Source organism: Corvus kubaryi, unplaced genomic scaffold (genome assembly GCF_017639235.1).
Source record: "Corvus kubaryi isolate FWS band 111438036 unplaced genomic scaffold, C.kubaryi_AGA036_p1.0 138, whole genome shotgun sequence".
Lineage (NCBI taxonomy): Eukaryota > Metazoa > Chordata > Aves > Passeriformes > Corvidae > Corvus > Corvus kubaryi.
Genome location: NW_024580672.1, coordinates 16,701,487 through 16,722,391, shown reverse-complemented (window position 1 = coordinate 16,722,391; position 20,905 = coordinate 16,701,487). Strand labels below are relative to the sequence as shown.

At 39.5% G+C, this 20,905-nt stretch overlaps 1 protein-coding gene across 2 annotated transcripts in view; it reads left to right on the top strand.

Moving 5' to 3' along the window:
• Positions 1-19,830, top strand: part of GFRA1 (GDNF family receptor alpha 1) — a 137,628-nt gene extending 117,798 nt beyond the window's left edge. For both annotated transcript variants that reach the window (XM_042019408.1, XM_042019409.1), the window contains exons 8-9: positions 11,803-11,859; positions 12,562-19,830. In XM_042019408.1, the coding sequence (XP_041875342.1) occupies positions 11,803-11,859; positions 12,562-12,723 (219 nt within the window). In that variant the 3' untranslated portion in view covers positions 12,724-19,830. The remainder of the gene's footprint in view (positions 1-11,802; positions 11,860-12,561) is intronic.
• The last annotated feature ends 1,075 nt before the right edge of the window (positions 19,831-20,905 follow it).

Here is a 20,905-nt window from a genome sequence, read left to right as displayed (position 1 = left end):
TTGACATTTTCAGAAGCCTCAAGTAGCCTCTGATTCAAGGCAAGTTACGCATTACCACATGACCCTAAACGTTTGGATGCACTGAATTCATGCTCAGATTTGAAATGTGTGCATTTGAATTTGTTACCTGTGTGGCAGGTAAGACATGTGCCAGGTAGGCTCCAAATAGCTACCTGCAGCCCTAAGTACCTAATCTGTGCAGAGGGTTGGATAAATGGCCATATAAATCAGGTGTGCACAGACGAGAGCAAAGCAGTTACAAGAATCCGTGAAAACCCATTCCTAAATTTGCGCCTGCACAAATGCAATAAAAGGGGGTTTGGTCAGAACTTTGCTGATGAACAGTGTTCCATATGGCTTTTACAATGGCTCACCTTCTGCAGGAAACGTAGTCAGTTACCAGCTGCATGCATCTTGGCTGGTCTGTAATGATTTCTGTGTTGGAGTGCTGTTCTGCACGCCTCAGTCGTGTATGCACTGCACTTGTCTGGTTCTCAGGGCCAATTTAGGGATCTGCTCCTTCAGGGACCTAGCTGCTTGCATACAGTTTCAGAATCCAAATGCAAATTCAGTAGGAAATAATTATCCCTTTTTTTCATAGTGGTTTTGAACTTTGAGAAATTCTTGCAAATGTTTGCAGAATCCTGCTCTCATCAAGAGTTTGCCCAACCCCTGTTAATTTTGATTAAGATTTCCTGATTATTCCTAAGCACTCAGTCATGGTTATATGCAGAGAAAAAATTCAGATTGTCGTAGGCACAACTAAGCAGGTTTAGATAAAAAACACACTCTGTCTATACCCAGAGAACAGCTTAATGAGGATACTTAGGAATAATTAATTAGGCAGAGGCTTTTCACCTTCAGGCTGGTGGCTCATGTTATATTTAGTATCAGTGTAGCTCTTTGGTGAGTGCCCTCAGTAAAAGAGAGAGCTCTGTTCTCTGGGAGCTGAACTGGGTCCATGTCACAGGGACAGGCCCTGAAATGCAAGTTGTGCTGCCTTATGTCCCTGTAACAGGGGGCTGGACTCTGGTGCTTCATGGACATCTAAACAGAGCAACTGGCAAAGCTTCAGCTCCCCATAATCTCCACGCCAGCGAGACACATCTGCTCATATGTGCTCTGCAAGTCCTCGTTCATCATCTGCTGCCCTTTGTTCTGTGCAGAGCTTGCTGGAGTGCAGTTACATTCATCTGTGCACAGCATCTCAGCAATGGGATGTCTCGTGCTGTTCAAGCGGTCACTGAATGGGAGCAGCACAGTGAGATCCCAAATCCCTTTTAAGGATGCTGTCCTCAAACACTAGAGAGGCTTAGGCCATCTTGGCCAGTGAACAAGGCATCTCTTAATCCCATTAAATTCACTTCTGACTGGGACTGTTCAGTAGTGCGGTATCAGCGCTGGTGTCCATATACAGTAGCGTATGTTAATACACAGTAGGCACTGTCTGCATCACAACCATCCCTCATTTCTAGCAGTGCTGTCATCCTTGTGACTTTCCACCCTCTGCTCTGTAGGTAGGAGTAACACAGGAAGCCATGTTGCTGCTATGGTTGGCACACACGGAGTTGTGGGTGTTTTTTTAATGCTTCCTCTCTGGATACTTGATGACAATGTATTGACACTGAAACTTGCTAGGAAGACAGAGCTGATGCTAGTGAGGATTAGATGCATCTGAGTAGGCAGATCATAAAAAAACACCCCTCACTTGGTCTGTTTTCTACTTGCTTCAGCTCAGTCCAGAACTATTAATAAAACCATTATGCACTCAGGGAAATATTTGCTGCCAACCATCATCAATCAAGATTCTCTTCAGATAGCACTCCTAAGATGTTTTTCTAGGTGAAACCTTCTAATCTCTCTCTTGAGTTCCATTAAAGGATAGTAAAATTTGGTGGCAGAGGGCACCTTCAAGAATTTTCTTGTAGGGTGTGCAGTAGATTTAGAAAAATCTGAGGACAGAGTGGGACTGCCCCTTTGTAACACAACAGCTCATCTCACAGAAAGGGAAGTGAAGGGCATGCGAAAACATCCTGCATGCTTTCCGACCTTACAAACCTATACCCCATTAATTCCTCAGTCTCTTTGATGAAGTGCACTGCCTGAGGTGCAAATTAGTGCCGCTTTTGTGCATTGAACCTGTCCTCTTAAGAGAAGGAGTGCTTCAGAACCACCTCCTCATTTCAAAAATATAACAGAATAGTTTTCAGTACTGACCTGAGCTAGATTAAACTAGCTACCTTGGAATTTAAGTCTGTATGTCCCATTAATAATCCCCTGAACTATCCAGTCTACCACAATATAATTCTTCAAAAAGTAGGCAAACTAGTCACAATTAAGCTTCTAAAGCTTCTTCCAGTTTAGTATGGAAATGTTTCAAAATATACCCAAAGTGATGTTGTTGATCTGCGTTAGTGACATTATTAGCATTCATCTGTTTTTATTTTCCAGCTTATTAAATGTAAACATAAATTTAAGCCTTCTGTCCTTCTGTGAAGAACTTGTGGGATGAAACAAAGGATTATATCCTGTGAATACAATTTTGCATAATCTGATAATTATTTGCATAATCTGGTCATTATAGGCACAGTTTTGTTTTAACAGGGTTATAATTGTTAAACATCTAACATTCTTTCTGTGTCTAACAAATTGTTTCAGTGATGGAAAAAAATCCTCCATACTTCTTACTTCTCAAATTTGAGGCCATGTATGCAGATGATATTAGGAAATTACTTCTGATTTTCAGTTGGTACTGCCTGGCAAGTGGAAAAATTCCTGTTGGTGTGGTGGGATCAGGACAGTAAAGAATAAGGCACCTTTCTAATAATGCCATGATTCTGCAGAGATCTGCTACAAGAGTTTCTCTGCTTTTTTGAATAGCTTCATTAATTACAGTGTGGCTGCTTGTGAGAGCATCGTTCATGTGTAAATCAGGGATATGAGGAAGGCCACTCTAATACCATCCATTAAAGTATGGTCCACTGTAGGATAGCCCATTAAAGAGAATTACTGTCAGGGTTTCACTGATAGTATTTCTGAGAAGGGGTGATTTTTCTCTCCGTCACTCACTTCAGCAAGGGGAGAATGAATGTTGGATGCTACCTCAAAGTCTCTCGCAAGTATTGAGTTTTAAGACCCATTTTGCAAGGGCCTTTTAATAACATTTAGGAAGCTGACAGGACAAACCAAGGTCTAGCTTAGCTAATGGAAATCTGTGGACGAGACCAGTTGGATATTTTCTTTTTCAGTCATGAACTTAAATATGTTGAAAAATATGCTTGCCTTAGAAAATAAAATGGCAGTAGTCCAAATTGTATGATATTCATTCACTTTTAGAAATTAAAAGGCTATCAGATTTTACTAAAAAGAAATGCTAGCAGTGAATTTGAACACCTTCCTACACACTTTTAAAGGCTTTTATTCTAATAAAAATAAAAATAGTCTGTCATGGACATTGCTAGCAGCTATGCTTGAAGTTGTCTTGCATTTCATATTAAAAAAATCCAAAACATTAATTATTTGGGTGAAAATTTTCATGTTATGGTTCTTGCTGAATTCTTGAGGCATAGCTGCCTATCAAAGCCACAATTTACCATAACCTGTTGGGTTTTTTTTAAATACTCACCTTGCTAGATTTAATTCCACTATTTTAAAAAATGTTTTATTTTTTATTCTAAATGGTATTGTCAGTGCTAGAAAGGAACTGAGACAAGTACTGCAGCACATTCACTACAATTGCAGCCCTGCCAGTTCTGAGGATACATCTGTGCACCTGCAAAATTCAGCTACAGGATTAGAGAAGGGAGAGAATGCTTTAATTTTTTATTTCAGTGGCACTTCTGGAGAGCAGATTGTGCCAAAAATGCAAAATTCACTAATTAATCCAAATCACAGCTGTTCAAGAGTGGATTACTTTAAAAGAAAAGAACTAGCCTGTGAATCATGCCATGATTTAGTGGGACTTGGGTACACCACCACGCCACTGTGGAAATAAATACATTGTGCTTGAAATGTGCAAACTAAACAGAGGCAGGGAGGGCACGGCTGTGGGGTGGCTGCTCAGCTAACTGGCTTCTTTTACCTTTGTGTTCAAGGTTACTTCATTGTTACTTTATTGTAGCCTTTGCTTTGCCTCTCTGTAATTGCAGCAAAAGTCACTTCTTACCTGAAGTGTTTTCACCCTTTTAAGGCTCTCCGTGTTATTTTTCTCTGTGTAACCATGCCAGTACTCACAATACACACGTCCATACACGTACTGTTAATAGAAAGTCCTTAACGTTTTTAGGCACTTAACAAAAAGCAGATGTTCATGGTCGTCCCCTTGCCTTCTCTTTTAAAATTTATGAGCGAGCGCGGTGCTCAGAAAACCAGCAGTAATCCCAGTTGCTCAAGGTTGGCATAGCACGAAGGGAAGCTTCGTGTCGTGCTGAGCTCGGGGCCCCATGCAGACTGGTGTTCAAGCAAGCTTGCCTGATCTTCCCTTGCAGCTGCAGAAGCACAGACCAGCACCCCTGGTCCTGCTGCCGGCGGGCAGAGGCAGCGCCTGACCTTGTTTGCTTAATCCCTTCCACCTTCCGCCAGCTCCGAGCTGGGAGTCTCATGAGGCCGAGCATCCCTGCTGAGTTGCCCTCCTGCAGCTCTGCTTTCGGCTGTGGAGGCTCCCTTAGCAGGGTCCTGGCTGCACAGTGTGCTGGTGTGTGACTGCAGTGGAGGGGACTCTCCGGCGAGGAGCAGGCACAGGGAATTCTGCCTGTCCTGGAGCACCTCGAGGTGTTGCTGCCCTGGAGAAGCCCTGCAGGCACATGGATGTGGTGCCTCTTTCCAAGGCTCGTTAGCACCGTGCAGGCTGAGGTGGTCCCGCAGTAGCTGGGGCTCACAGCTGCTCGGGAGTGTTCCCACCACCACACTCCAGCGCACCACAGCCCAGCCTAATCCTGGAGGCAGGAACTTCACCTGCTGCCAAGCTGAACAACTTCGTTTGTGTATTTGGACATGCGAGGCCACTCACACCAGCATGGAGAAGTGTTGTGGGATCTCTAGTGCTTCAATTACTTACCTTTCTTAAAAATTAAAAGCTGAGTAGGTCTTTTAACTGAGACTGCAATGGCTTTGTGTTCCTGCTGCTTTTCTTCAGGTGCTGCTCAGCAGCCAGATGCTACCTGTACCTGCTGTCCGTGGCACTGGGTTGATCTCTGTGGTGAATCACTAGGGAAATGCATTTTAATAATAAAATCCAAAACAACTCAACTTTGGATTACATGGATGTTTAGTTTTATAACTAAAGAAAAAACTCAACAACCTAGGCAGCCTGAGATGTTGAGATATTAACCTAATAAAACTTATTCAGTCTCTGCTTTTTAGTATTCTGTTTCCTTCTCTGCCCTTCTTAATGCAAAAATATTTGCTTGCGGCAAATCCATAAAAAGACCATATTAGGAGAATTGCATAATATCCCCTAAAAATAGGAAGCAAGAATCTGGGACTATAGAAATTCATTTTACTCAGCTAAATGAATGACTGAAGATGAAAACAAAATTGTTAGCAAGTTACTGTACTGCCATGAAAGGTAAGTCAGCTCAGTTGTCTTGGCTGAGTGTCATATTTTGTGCTATGCTCACTGGGAGACTAATTGCTTGAAATAAATATTTGAAGATCTCTGTGTCTGGTCCTTGTAAGCTGTTTGATCAGTTTGGTGTTTCTGATAGGATCTGTTTTTTATAAAATCTTTAAGATTGCTGTTAGGCAATTTTTGTGCTATGTTATCCCAGCCATATAAGTGCAGTGAGAGATGGAGCTTAATGAGGTCTTATGTTTATTAACATAAGGATCTGGGAATGGTCCAGCAATAATTAATATCATATAGGTCATCCTTCCTTCCTTCCACACTCTTTTCAGCTCCTTTTGGGAGGATTACTTCCAGTTCTTACCCTTCAGTCAAATTTTCTAACAATTCACAAAGTGAAGAAGTTGAAGGGAGTTTTTCCTCTATCCCTACCAGACTTTTATCAGCTCTTCAGCCCGTTTCTTAGATTTCTGAAGTGATGTCTGCTGCTATGTGTGTTTCCATCTGCATCTGTCAGGAGCCCCAAGTGTCTGTTAGACCAGAGCTGATTTGATTCACGTTGTTACTCTGTGGTCTGGGAAGGAGATGCTGTTCCCAGCCCACCTGGCCCCGTCCGGAAGGACGGGGCAGTTCTCCCTTGTTGGTGGCTGAAGAGCTGGAAGCTGGCTTTAGCAGAAGAAGGACCTACGTTTGTTCCAGCCCCTCTCCCAGAGGATTCCTCTAGACTGCTCTGGGGTGAGGACTTCTTTTCAACCACTTTCCTCCTGGAGGAAGCCACGAAAATAATCTCAGGAGGCCCGCCATCCCTTTTTCTCTTTCCTGTCCAGAAAACAAACTTCCCTGCTTTACGGTTGCTCTCTGTTTCTTGTTTCTCATGTTTAAGTCATCAAATCCAGCAAGAATTTATTAATGTTGAGGGCTAAGGGGAATGCTGTAAAAAAACCCTTAGTGTGTGTTTTCCCAGTGCATATATGGGCACAACGGGATGCTTGGTTTACTTTATTTAATGTCTCTCAGCTAAAAAACTTGTGGTTTTCTTCTGTCTGTGCTGGGTGTTATCTCTGTAGCTCTGGAGCATAGTGCCAGTAATGTCTTCATGATGCTTGTTTCTAGAAGATACTTTCTTCTCTGTACAAAGTGCCATGACAGAACTGTAGTGCTTTTATGCCGAATGACAATTGATAATTTCATGCCCCAAGCTTGTGTCTTGAGGGTTGACTCAGCAGAGAGGAAAAAAAAAAAGAAGCAGAAAAAAGATCTGGCTGCTTTGTTATAGGACTGTGCAGAGCTGCTTGTTTTTATAGCTTAAATAGCTCTGCACTCTGGATGGATGGTACAGGTTTCAGGATTACCCCATGCTGAATTGTACCCTGTGTCTGTGACCCACACTTTTCTTATCTTCCCTGTTGAAAGTAATTATACTCCAGTGTGGCATAGTACTCCTGTGCTAATAAGAAAATACTATTGACAGGTGTGGTAGATGCACCATCCATTTAGTGAGCACAGAAGAGTTAAACTGATTGCATTTTTTCAGTCTGTGTATTTCTCAGCTTATTGTTTGTGTCCTGCTATTGGGAAAAACAGGTTAGTTGCATAGTAAATCTCTCTAATCAACACAGGAGAAGAGCAAAAAGAACAAACACCCTTATTTGTTAGAAGCGTGGTCATTTCAAGGATGCATCCTGGGAGATGTGTCCCTCTTCTTCAGAAAGGCTTGTTAATATGGGCATAACTAACCAGGATCTCAGGAGAGGACAAGGGCTCACTCATTAAGATCAGCTGTATAAACAGCCTAGATAGCAGATACCTGTCCTAATGATGCTTCTGTTGCCTCTCCCTGTCGAAGCAATACCCTCCATAAAGCTCATTAATCCATGGCTTAAGACAGGGGCTGGGCTCTGAATTCTGGCACTCTGTGCCTGTTTGCTTTCAGAGCCAATGCATTCAGCTCCCTTTACATCCTTCTTCTTCCCTTCCCTCCCTCCAAATTAAAGCTCACCTCCATTTGGAGACATCCCCAGTCAGAACTTTTCCTTGCTGTGAATAACAGAAATTCATGCTGTAGTGAACATACAAAAATACTGCTGGTAGACAGCCATGAATGTGTGTACTGACTCCTCGTGAGACTGCTGCAGTGTTCAATGCGTGTATTAACCATGCAGGGCTGTGATGTGCAAAAACTGGACACATAATGGCAAGATAGCATTTCTGGGCATAAACTCAGGGCTATGGTATTTGCAAAGGATGGATCTAGAGGGATTTGGGGGTAGAAAGAAGGGAGTTACTTTAGGAGGATCTTATGCTAATTATTAGGTGCAGGGCAAGAGAAGACTAATTAGGGACATGCAATTGAACTCATGTAGGATGCATTGGGATCAGAAGGAAACATGGAGGTCCACACAGACTTCTGAAGGAGAAACACCTCTATAAGCAATATTTCTTTCTCATTTCAGAAAACCTCTTCTGCTGGCCCTGATTTAACTTTCTTTCTAGGAAAGAAAGAAGTAAAATTTTGCTTCTCGTAATAAGATTTTTTTTTTTTTTCTGGACATGTTATTTGTTGCTCTATCAGCCCTTGACTATGTCCAATATTTTAGTTCTGATATTGAAAGCTAAGGGTTTTCAGACCAAAACAAGGCTTGTACGTGACTAGCAGACATGATACTGAAGCTCGTCAGGAGGTACTTAAATACAATTATCTCTAAATATCATCTGTTGCTTGTGCTGATGCAGTGAGAAGATTCTCTGGGAAAGCAGGTGTTCATTTTTAAAAAATGTAAAAGCATAAGTGACTTCAAGCCTGTTGGCTGTATGGATGCAGCTTCATCAGAGTAGCTCACATTAATGAATTACAGTTCCCTGCAAAGCAGGAGTAAGTGTCAACCCATCTTATGCAACTTTGTTTTACAGTCTCAGATATGTCACAGCTCAGTGTGTCATTAAGTAAGTCATTAACAAATGGTATTTTTCCTCAGTAGAAAAGAACTCATATGTCTTTCTTAGCCACTAATTTTAAGCTGATTTTCTTTCACTTTTTTTAAAAGTTATTTTTATCAGCCCAGACCTACTTGTCTTTTTATTTAATGATGGAATCCCCGTAGATCTTTCTGTCACCAGATAACAACTTTGCAATAAATTTTTAAAAGAATACAAATTTGAATACAGACAACTTAGCCATTTGAGTGTGCTCTTTTACTCCTGTGGAGTTAGGTACTTCTAGAACATTTGAAAACACCTTCTTGCCTCCTTGGTAGGCAAGCTGGATGCCTGAGATGGGATTGGCAGTGAATCCTTGGCATCTTGCATAATGAACAGCTCTCAATTCCCAAATTAAGTGATGGTGCAGTTATTCCAGAATTGTCTGCAGCTGTACGTGATGGACGTTGATTTCTCTTGAGTTTTTAGGATAATGGAAGATGTTGGAAAGGAAAATATCCAACAGCAGAAGACATCCTCTTTAATTCAAAGGCATGTCTCCCAGTCTGGGTGTATTTCCACCAGGGCTATCAGCATAACCTCCAAACCCTGATTTTTTTAAAGCTCCGATAAGATGTTCACTCACTGTAGCACAAAGAGTTCTGCCACGTGTAGAGCTGTTTCTGCCCAGGAGCAGGGCAGGAAGAATTTTCCCCTTGAGTTGTAAGTAAAGGACATACACGTTCTATAGCACTCTCTTCAGCATGCAGGTTTGGGTTTTTTATCCCATTACTTGTGATTTAGTGATGTACTGTTGTATTCCAGTAGTGCAGCCTATGCCAGTATTTCCATTATAACCCATTCTCACTGGTTTATAACTCAACACTAAAAATGTACTCTTCCAATTTGAACTTGGCAGATAATGTCTCATCTCATCCTCAAAATGACAGTTTTTTCTCTCCCTTTGCCATCCTCCCAATAAGAGGTTGCATTTTTGTTGTATTTTTAAATAGAAGATACTGTCCTTTCTGTTTCGATAAGGGAAAAGCCTGCCTGATTATTAAAATTGCTTTTCAGTGCTAAGAGAGGAGGACAATATAATAGAGGATGCATGTGAATAAGTGTTGTTGATGTTACAATATCTACACTAAGTATATGGGTGCAGAGAAGTATCACTTTCCAAAAGAAAACCAGTGAATGTTTATCAAAATGGTTGAAAAGAGGTTTTTTATGGTGGTTCTTTTTCTAGCTGTTGATTTTACCCTTAAAATAGTGTTCTCAGAGGTAAATATGTTTTAGCTGCTGCACTCCATTGTTTTTCAGGCTGAAGTAAGTAAAGGAAGACTTCACTGCATAGAGGCAAAATAATGATATTTTTCTCTTTTCTCATTTGATAAACACAGTACAAAAGGATTATAAATTCTAACTTTGGTGTTGAGACCAACTACCAGCTGTAGACCTGTAGTTAGCACAGTGCCATGAATCCACAGGAGATGCAGGCATCAAAGCACAGTGTTTCCAATAAAGAGACACTTGTGGGAATAGGAAAGTTAGCAATGAGTGACAAACTGAGAAATATGACGCTTGTATGATTCTTAGAGTTTACACTGTCAGGAACTGAACCTCTGATCCAGAGGCTTTATCTGAAGCCTCACATTTCAATTCAAGGTAGTGTGGGTGTTATGGATGTAAGAAAATCAGGATTTAAATCTAGTTTCTCCTTCTTTACCTGTTTCCTTGGAGCCAGCCATTGAGGAGTTAAGCTACCCAGTTACCTTTAAAAGAAGTTTCCTATCCACTACAAACAGGGCAGGAAGGCTTCACTGTGATGTTTCTTTTTGTTGCAAATTTACTTCCAGGCACTTATTTTTCCATTTAGACAGTTAAATTTATGCTTACCATAACCACTTTAATGGTACTAATTAGTAGAAAGGGTATATAAGAAGGAAATTTTATGGAGAGTATTTATTAATAAATTGAGCTATTGTTTTCTCATATATATGAAAACTATCAACATATATTCAGTATGTATTCTTACTATAGCTGAGCTGTCTTTCTCTTAAATCCCAGCTGTTTCACTTTTTCAGTTGTCTGTAATATGTTCATGTATCATCAAAAGCAGAGAATGTGTTTCCTAACAAGAAGTTCAGTTCCTTCATTTGGTTTCTAAAATCAGTAATTAGGTCAAAGACTATTTTGTATCCGTTGGCAGAACCAGTGGCTCTCAGATACGGAGTAGAATAGCTGTATGTGGAACTGAATCTTTTGAGGGCATAAAATCACACTGCTCAGCACCTTCTCACATCAGCTTTAGTCCAGGCCATCACTGCCTAAACCAGTGAGATTCTGCAGTGTAAAATGAATGCAGCGCTGTGAGATTCAGATCTTCATTTTTCTGCAGTAAATAAGTTGCAGGTCCAACAAAACTTCCAGGTAGAAGCATCAGATGTGCCCAGGGCAGTCAGCAGTTTTGTAAACCCAAGTCTTCTGTTAGAAGAACTGATTTACTTTAGCCCAGTTACCTCCTGAAAAAGGGTGCTGGGTTTGTTTCTGGAATATGCAAAGAACAAACTGATACTGAGAACCACTGAAGTGCTCAAGTTAACCATAGCACTGTTTCCTGGGAGCTCCTTCCACACCATGGGGATTAGTACTGCTCTTGAAGAAAAGCAGAAAATGCCCAGCCCAGACTTGTTCACTTGAGGAATGGAAATATTAAACACCTCCTGCTGCTGGACAAAGTGCAGGCTGCTGCTGCCATTTTGGATGATATCACCTGAAGTGCTTCTTGCTTGAGTCAGTGTTCTTCTTGCAGCTTTGTAGAAGAGGTTCTCTGGCAGCCATGAAATATACTAAAACAGTATTTGTATTTTTATCATAATAGCTGGGAAAATTGCAAGAATCATTAAGGATAAAATACTCCAGTGTTGCATATTTTCCTAAAACTGGGGCATATCATAGATTATTTGTTAATATGCAGTGGTATTATGGTAATTATTAACTGTCATATTTAATTTCTTCTCATGAATATCCAGCACCATTTTTAAGTGGCCACAGAAGATAACATGTTCTCTACAGCTGATGGCACTCATCATTGTAATTACTAAGTACCCTTAGCTGACTGTTTGAAATTTTGCTGTAAATTCAAATGAGAATGTGAATGTTATTGGAAAACATGCAGTTACATTTGGAGTTTATTTGCTAATCATGTGCAAATCACTGTCAAAATTATAAGGATTATGACAACCGATGCAAATATCTAAGTGCTTTGTGCTGCTGGATGTATAAATTTTACAGGGAATAAATTTTCTATTTGTTCATAGGCACAGAAGAAGCGAAAATCCAATGAATCTGTAGATACAGAGCTCTGTCTTAATGAGGTGAGTGTGGATCTTGGATATTTCACAGCACACGTGCCTCCCCATAAGAAAAGATGTTCTGTCAAGATTATCATGGGCTACCTCACACGTGTCTTGTCAGTTTTGTTATGTTTGGATATCATAATGGATTAAAGAATGATCTTAGAAGTTCAGAGCTGGGCTCAAAGTGTCCTCTGCTGATTTTATATTTCAGTAGCTGTACAACACATGTTTAGGGAGATCCCATAGTAATCACCATTGCATTTAGCAAGGATACTTATTTAATAATCTGCACCCAAGGATTTAGGTTTTTTTATTGTTATCCAGAAATAACTTGTCAAACAAAGTTGTTCTGTTGACTGTGCAGAAGGTGAAGTTTCTCTGGGGGTCCTGCTTTTGCTGTTATAAAATAAGCTGGCATGATAAACATGGATCCCTAAAGAAATGCCATACTTTTACACATGGAAGCATTGCTAAAGTAAACATTTTTTAATACTTTCTTCTCTTTTTTGAAGTGTGCAGTACTGATGTTAACTAATTTCAAAATACTGTCATTTTGACATCTGTTTTGATGCCTTTTTTATCTTTCCTTTTATGAGATTGATGTATAGGTATCAGTGGAGGGTGGGACATGAGCAAACAAAAGCATTTCATGATGTAGACTTAAATACTTTGCAGTGAAAATGTTGTAATGGTGACCAAGGCAGGTGTTGTATCTTGCAGAATGCTCTCGGGAAGGACAACACAGCGGGAGTCTCCACCAGTCACATATCTGCAGAGAATTCCCTGGCTCTTCCTACCAGCTTCTATCTAAGCACACAGCTCACCCTGATGACACTTGCACTCTCACTCATTTTGTCCCTAAGCTCATCAGTCGTCTTGTAGCCGCATTACAAAAGGACGTGTTAAAAAAAAAATAATCAAAAAAAAAAATCTGTTTGCTGTCCTCTGTTGTTTATCTGGAATTCCAGGTCTGGGAGCTAAGCTGAGGCACTCCTGCTAGAACAGTCTCAGCTGGAATTTTATTTTTTTTTCTCTCTAAAAAAAAGCTTCTTGTGATATTTAGAGGCTTTGTGAAATACTTGGTGCAGTGCTACATTCCAAACCCAAAAGGCTTTTTGGGCATGCAGTGTTTTAAAGAGACAGTGTGTAAATTTGCCTGTAAAGCGACCTGGTTGGATTATTTTAATAATTATTATTTTAATTCTGGCTTTTACCTGAGAAAGAAGATGACGGTTTTCTTAAGATCTTGTTTATCTCATTGAATGGTTTTGGTTTTCAAATTGATTGAACTTCAGACTATCAAGGATGCCAGGCTTTTGTCTAATGGTGAATGTTCTCCCAGAAAATGGACTTTATGAAACTTCTTCATTTGATAAATCGCTACTGATGTTAAACTCTTTCAGTGTGTTAGCATTTTCCTCTCTAAATGTTTACGTACTGTAAGTGATTCTGCGTTCCCTGCTGAGAAGCCATTATAATTCACATACAGGTGTAATGTATGTCTTTCAGTTAAATTCTCATAAAAATAGAGTGTGGCGTAGAACCTTCTAACAGTACATTTATCTTTTAATTATAATCATCTAGCCTTAACAAGAGTGAAGATTCCTTAAATTAGCAAGAAGCAGCCATTGTGAAAGCTTGATAAAGATACCTTTCTTTAAATATGAGGAAAAAATTTTGCTACAGGGTTTCAGCTGTACAGTCTATGGTCTTCTATGCTTCCATTGTGATAATATAGTCCAGTTATTATACTCTTTGTTTAATAAAAAAATTACATACAATTTATTTGCTCTACTAAAACTAAAGTCATCATCTGTTTATACATACCTGATAATGTCAGATCAAAAAGCTGCAGGAACTTCATGCCTTACTTCTCCTATCAAAGCATTGTAGAGGGCCAAGAGGTAGTAGGATAACATTTAAATTGTGTTTTGTTTCTTAGAACTGCTAAAATCAACACAGAAGGATGGTTGATCCAGTTACAAGGCAGCATCATGCACATGTACCCATGTGACAGGCTTATCTCACCATGGTAGTTCCTACCACAGACCTTGGCATTGCTGACATGATGAACTGTTTGCAAGACCAGCTCCATAAACTAATTTAATGGTTTGGATGGTGATATTACCAGTAGACATGATTTAATCACTTGGTTCTCTCTCAGTGACATTGGCAGCCTGTGCTGGTTCATTATGATTTCCCGCAGTATCTAGAAGGAATTCTTTAAAGCTTTAAATGTCATCAGATAGGCAGCATTTCTCCTAAGGGCTGTCTTTATACCTACTGTGATGGCTTGTTGACTGTTACAAGCAGTTATGTCTAAGTGATAAACAGTAATCAGTTTCTGTTCCTATTGGAAGTAGAAGATAACTCCTGCAAGCAAGGAGTTCATCATGTTGGATGTAGAGATTTACTCTGAGACTTACACAATTATGCCCTGTCCTGCTCTGAAATGTCCAGATCAGTTATTTGCAATACAACTATAAAGTACAAATTACTATTTTATAACTGCACTGAGGTTTGAGTGTGCAAAATACACATCTTGCTAAGAGATTATTAAACCTATTGACAAGTTCATCTTTTGAGATTTTTCTTGGCTAATAATAAACACTTCCATAATTTTTGAAATTCATTTATGTACTCCTGATTATGGTCACATAATACAGGTTTCAAAGCGATTTGTATGTGATAGAATTCTACAATATTCTGTGCCACTGAACATAACAAATTAGACAATATTACTTTTTAATTCTGTGTTGATAAGAAACTGCAAATTACTTTCCAAGGCAGCAGAGCTGCTTTCAGAGAAGAGATATATAGACCATCATTACCAGCAAAGCCCATGTGGTTCCTGTTGCGCTTCTTGTAGAAGATAATCAAATTATTGAAAACCAGGGGCAGCAGAAAAAAGATTATGAGATTCATGATTTTAAAAATGAATCAAATTCTTTTATGTCAAAAGGAGTTGATAGTATAACCTATTGAAATGCTAATGAACATAGCATTGTAATTCAGAAGTCTGACATTATCTAATTAAAAATATTTTCAAAACAAATTCCTAAACATTATGATTATTAAATTCATCTTTGATCCACAAAGCTTTCTTTAAAATATCATTTGTATTCAGCACATTAAACATTTTAGGCAGTATCGGGAATTTTAATAATCTCCCAGTATAGTATATACTTTTTGAAAATTTTTTTAATGTTTGGTTTGGTTACAGTATCTCTCTTACATTTAATACCAATTATTAGAATGCTTTGACACTGTCTGATCCAGAATAAAAACTATTGATCACTTATACTGTAAATAACAACCTAATGAGCTTTTGATTACAAAAGAAACTGCTGGTTATCTGAGTCAATGAGAGTTACCTTTGGAAATAAAATTCAGATGTAGTAGAGGAAAAAATTGTAGTTTTTACAGGTAGCCAAAAAAGCTCAACAGAGTACTTAAGCTTTTTGTCCTGTAAATTAAAAGTATACTGAAGTGCTAATTTAAAAAATTTAATTGCTTATTAAACAGGCAGAAAGGAAAAGAAAAGCCCTTTACAGTCATCACCATGCAAACAATGGAGGATTTTTCAAAGTTGGATGTGGTGTGGATGATGTCAGTTTAGCATGGTGACCTTGTCAATGCAGTCGTTTGCTGCAGTACTGAATTACATAAATTGTTTAATTTTTTTCCTCTTTCAGTCACTAAAATATCATGTGTTGAGTGCTTAATTAACAAGCTTAGGCTGGGCTTTATATATCCTTTGAAAGATTCATTTTATCCATATAACAATAGTATAGAGGCTGTCCAAATAAAGATGTACATAGAGATGATCTACTGTTCCAGTTGTAAATCTAACCAGTTCAGTTGTATGTAAATTAAATCATGGGCTACCATAAACATATCCAAATCATCTTGTACTGGAACAGCCATTGTCATTAGTATTATTGATAGCATGTTTATGCTTCTTTTTAAAAGTAGTGCACACAAAGGTAAAATTCAGACTGAACTGAAATATATGGCTGAGGTTTTGCAGTCTTAATTCCACAAGCTATTCCAGTGAAAGAGGCACTGAAGGTGAACCTTTCAGATATTGGCAAAAATAACAGCAGCTGAGGGTTTCCCTTGCCCCAGTGTGGGTGGTGACACCACCCACGGGCAGCAGCCCCAAGGAGTGACCATGCAGGGATTTGGTCAGAGGTGAGGGGTGCATCCCTTGCATCATTGACCTGGCTCCCTGAGATCCCAGCTCCCTCAAGAGGATGGGGATGAGGTAGGAAGAATTAGGAGGAAGTGGAATTCTTATTAATTTCAAAGAATGACAGACTTTGTCTGGAGACCTATTCCCAGGCTTTTTTTTTTTTTTTCCCCAAGGAAATTATGTCCCTCCAAGACCCAGCATTTTTAATGAGTGTTCACAATTTCTTGCAGTTCGAATCAGCAGACTGAAAACATGAAAGTATCTACTTTTGTTAAGCTTGTGCAATTAGGCTGGAGATGAAGAAAACAGAGCAGGAATCACCTTGAAATCTCAATTTAATTAAAATTTGCAATTGTTGGCTAATCACTATGATATTTCCATGGAGTAAAGATGGTGAGAAACCAGTGAAGGAGAAGAGCAAAACTCAGAACAGCTCCCTGAAGGGACATAAATCTTATGTGTGTCATGTGACAGGAGTATCTCTGACAAGCAGTTATTCATACAACAATTACAACTTTCTTTCGTAAAATGTAATTCTTTGTCTTCAATACCAAGGTGGATCTACCTCACTGAAAAATATATGTTCACTGACATTCTTTCTTTCTGCTTTAAACTGTTCTGCATTAAAAGTGTTCTGGGCTAGAGGCCTCCCAGGGTTGTTTTATGCCCATGAGGTTAGTCAGACTGTACCTGATGTCCCTGACATCAAATAGAAATATGTTTGGTTCTGATGAACTTGGCAGAGAAATTAATCCAGTGACTTGTTAAATATTTCTCATCTTTAAATATTTGGTTTTTCTTAGCAGCCAGTTCTTCCTGTGACATTTCAATTATTGGCTATTTCAGCTTCTCTTTAACTTTGGAAGATCATTCTGTCCAACTCTACAGTATTTAACTTTATAGATTTGCTTCAGTGCTAGTTTTCTGGTTTTCTTTTTTAATTACAGCCTTCACTTTTGAGGAAAAAAAGATGTGATCAGGAATATGTCTCCACTGAACTAAGAACACCTGTAATGGGGAGGAAATTTAAAGTTCCCATTTTATCTCTTTAGCACCGGTTTGACTTGAATAAGCTAAAACATTGTGTTGTTATTCCCCAGATGGAATTTAAAATCTAGTTTGGTACTGAATAGGGTTGAAAACTTTCAAACTCTTTACAAGCTATTGGAAATATTTAAATACTTCTAATGTATTTTTCACTTGGAATTTCAGTCAAATAGATAAAGTCTCACTAAGTAGTGAATTCTTACAAGAGTAAGAATTCTCTTTGGGAAATTTTGATGGCCCTGTTCTTAAGGTAAAATCAGGGAGGATGGTGAATTCCCATTTTTAACTCCATATTATCTTGACTTTTATACACCCTTGCTTCAAGTTCTCCTCTTATGTTTGCCTCCAGGCAATGATTATACTTAATAGATGCATATTAGATGTGGACACCTCAACAGTCAGAAGCCAACTCCTGCAACTCCTACAAGATGTTCCATCTCTTTTTATCATTCATAAAAGTGTGAGCAACAAATTCAAGATGTGGACTAAAAATTACCTGAATCTTAAAGGAGTCAACAAATCTCTCAGTACCATTTCTTACCAGTATTAGACTGTGATATTCTAAATTGGTGCTGTCTAGACTACTCACAAGAGTCCTCTGAGCACATTTAACCAGAGTTAAAGCAGTTTCTGCTGTTTTATCTTATTCAGGTGCCAATAGCTGTTGCCATACATACAATTAGAGCTGATTGTTGCCGAGGTTAAAAGACCCAAACCTTAGCTCCTTTTCACCTTCTTGTAGTGATTCCAACACTATAATTCCTTTGCACTGCGTTTTAATCTGTCAGAAGGAGAATTTCCTAGAATCCAGAAGAAAATGAGTCCTAGATTTAAGGCCAATTTTCTTCAAATTTCTCCCTCCAAAATACCAAAATATTTGACTTCTGACAGACTTCTGTCCTCCAAAGCTTTTGTGTCTGCTCCCTCACTCAGGCTTGTCCAGCTGGGGGGAAGCTTATCCCACACTAACAAACCTGTCAGAGCTACATGCTGGCAAATAAGTCATGCCAGGCTCTCTAGCTGCAGCTCTTCAGCTGAGTAAGGAGTTGATTTTGGCCACTGCACTCGTCCTTAGGTCAAAGCTTAAGTGCTACAAAAGCTAAACCCCACAGATGTATTGAGCCACAGGGAGGTGTAAAGTCCTTCAAGCACAGAAGCCAGCAAATCTACTGAAACTCTGGGGTAATTTTCAAAACAAGATTAACACATCATGGTCCTCTCATGGTAATGTTTATGGAATAGGATATATGACAGAAGGAAGGTGGAGAAACAGGAGAAAGCCTGAAGATGCGAAAATTACTGTTTAGGGAACCACCATTTATTTTAGCAGGAGATAATGCAGAAGGCACACTGCTGAGAGAGAGAAATGTGTGTCCCACTGAGGATAAAACAGAGAAATCATGGGTTTTTTCTTTGACTTTGTGGATTAGCCCATGGAAACTGTTCCCCCATTTGAGAAGTGAAGCAATTGTTTTGGGAATATGCTGACCTAAATGCTGGGAGCACAGGGTCTCCCTCACATCCCCAGACCTGGTTATTAGCAGTGACATCCTCTGCATGTTTTGGGGTGAGACAAAGGCTTTAACCTTTAAGTGAAAGTTGAGACAGAAGGAATGTCTGTAAGGGTTATTAGAGGTGGAACAAAGCCTCACAGGGGACTGTATCTGGCAGCTGGGGGTGCACAACCCAGACTGAGCTGAGTCACACATTGCTTAAAAAGAAAACTAAGTGCAGGTAAAAATTGAAAGAAAAATATGGTCTTGATTTTTACATTACCACTTCTCTGGGAAGTGATGCCTAAAATCAACCTCTTACCTCTTCCCAGTACCCTACATTGTTTCTGAATAAGAACAAGAAATAAATCCAGAATGCAGGCAGTGGGAGAAATTGCTTCAAAGCACTCCAACATGTGGGAAATCTAACTGGTGGCAGTTATCAATCTCCACATTCTCCCCTCCCCCAAAATTATTGCTACTGAGTTTGCTCTGACAGGGTTTGTGTGATGTTTTGGGTAGCATTACCTAGTACTGAAATGATTAGCTGTGATTAGTACTGCTCAGGCTGGGAAGGTATATGTGTCTTTCACCTGAGGGTATGTTGAATTTTGCACTTTTTGTGTAAACTACAAGTTGACAAGAGCTGCAGCAAAAAGGAAATAGCAGGGGAAGGCTCACATAAAAGTAATTTTTCTTACATCGTGATGATAAAGCGATTAATTGAGGGTAAGCAGATATGGTGAAGATAAAGGTAACAGGTAGCATTTGGACCCAGGAAGACTGACGTTCACTGTGATCTGAGGATATCCAATGTTAGTATTTTCCTGCACTTTCTTTCACCTTTTTTTTTCCTCTTTGTCTTTTTCCAAAACTGTCTAGAACATGCTTCCATTTTCTGGAGGAAATTCTTACACAAACAGTTACCTTCTTGTGTAAATTCTATGTTGTCTTATGGATTTCTGTACATCTCACTGCAGGTTATTACGTGTCAGGTCTTCAGTCATAATGGCTGGTAATTAGTTGTAAAAAAAAAATCAAAATCACTGTTCACTTGTTCCTGTTGACTTACTTAGACATTGCTCTGAGGACGTTGCTCTTTGGACTGTCCACACTTTGGAAGTCAATCCATGATGTTTGGCGTTTTCTGTTAGCATAATCCTCCAGCATTAGTATTGTACATATCCAGAAAACAATCCCTCTCAATAAACATTATTCTCTTTTTTATTAAAAAGCATGTTTTTGTGAGAACAATTTCCTGGTTGTTTTTCTTCTGTTTTGTTTTATTAAAAAAAAAAAAAAGGAAGCTTGACTGGCAAAAAAAAAAAAAGGAAAACAAGGTTGATCTCATTTTTGTTGTTTTGCAGTCTACCATGATCTAAGAAAATAAGAAATAAAGCTTTTCCCTTTAAATATCTATTCATTTTCTTGCTCCCTAGTCTTTTTGTGTTAGTGAATGTGGCCTGCAAATGAGCAGGCAGTATCAGATGGAAATGATGGAAAGACAGGCAGGAGAGTGGCCAGCTGGCCCTATTCATGCTTGTTCACTCTCTGGCATGCACAGACGCCTCCACACCCATCCCACCCCTTCATCCTGCCAGGCCAGAAAGAAAGGACTCGCTCCTATTTTCACACAATGGCAGCAGAAGAGCTGCAAAGGCTTTGAAGACAAAAGCATTTGCAGGAGGATATTTTAGGAAATGCAGAGTGTGCTGGGAGAGGAAAGGGAAGGTGGATAAACAAGCTTTCAGGATGCCTTTCCTCATGTTGGTGACTGAAAACCAGGAAAATGATTTCAGCATTTACTCATGTTCAAACTGAGATTTAACAAATGAATATATTATGAGCAAAGAGCAATCACACGCACCCGTGAAAAAGCTGCTGCTCAGCAAAGGGCCAGAGCCTCCCACCATTTTAAGGCCAAACAATTTCAATTGCTGTTACTCAGAGAGAGAAGCAAGGTTTGGGGGCAGGGTGCAAGAAGGAGAGGTGGGAGTGGTAGAGATGCACAAAACCCAAGGTGAAAGGTCTGCTCAGTTAGGGCTGAAAACACTTTTCCAGCTAAATCATCATCGTGCTTTGGCAGCTCCAGGAGGGTCTAGAGTTGCAGGGGTGATGCAAGTAGGAGATGTTTATCTGTCCTGGCATCATTTGCTACTCAGATTATCTGTGTTTCAGGAGGTGGGAGGGAAAAGCAGCACATTCTGTTTGGCAGCATCCAACAGCTCAGCTTGAATTCCTGGGCCAGCTATTGAGGTTGCTTGGATTTAGGAGTCATTCTGTTGCTATTAAGTCCTGTGCATAAAGTGCTGCAGGTTCTTCAGCTCCT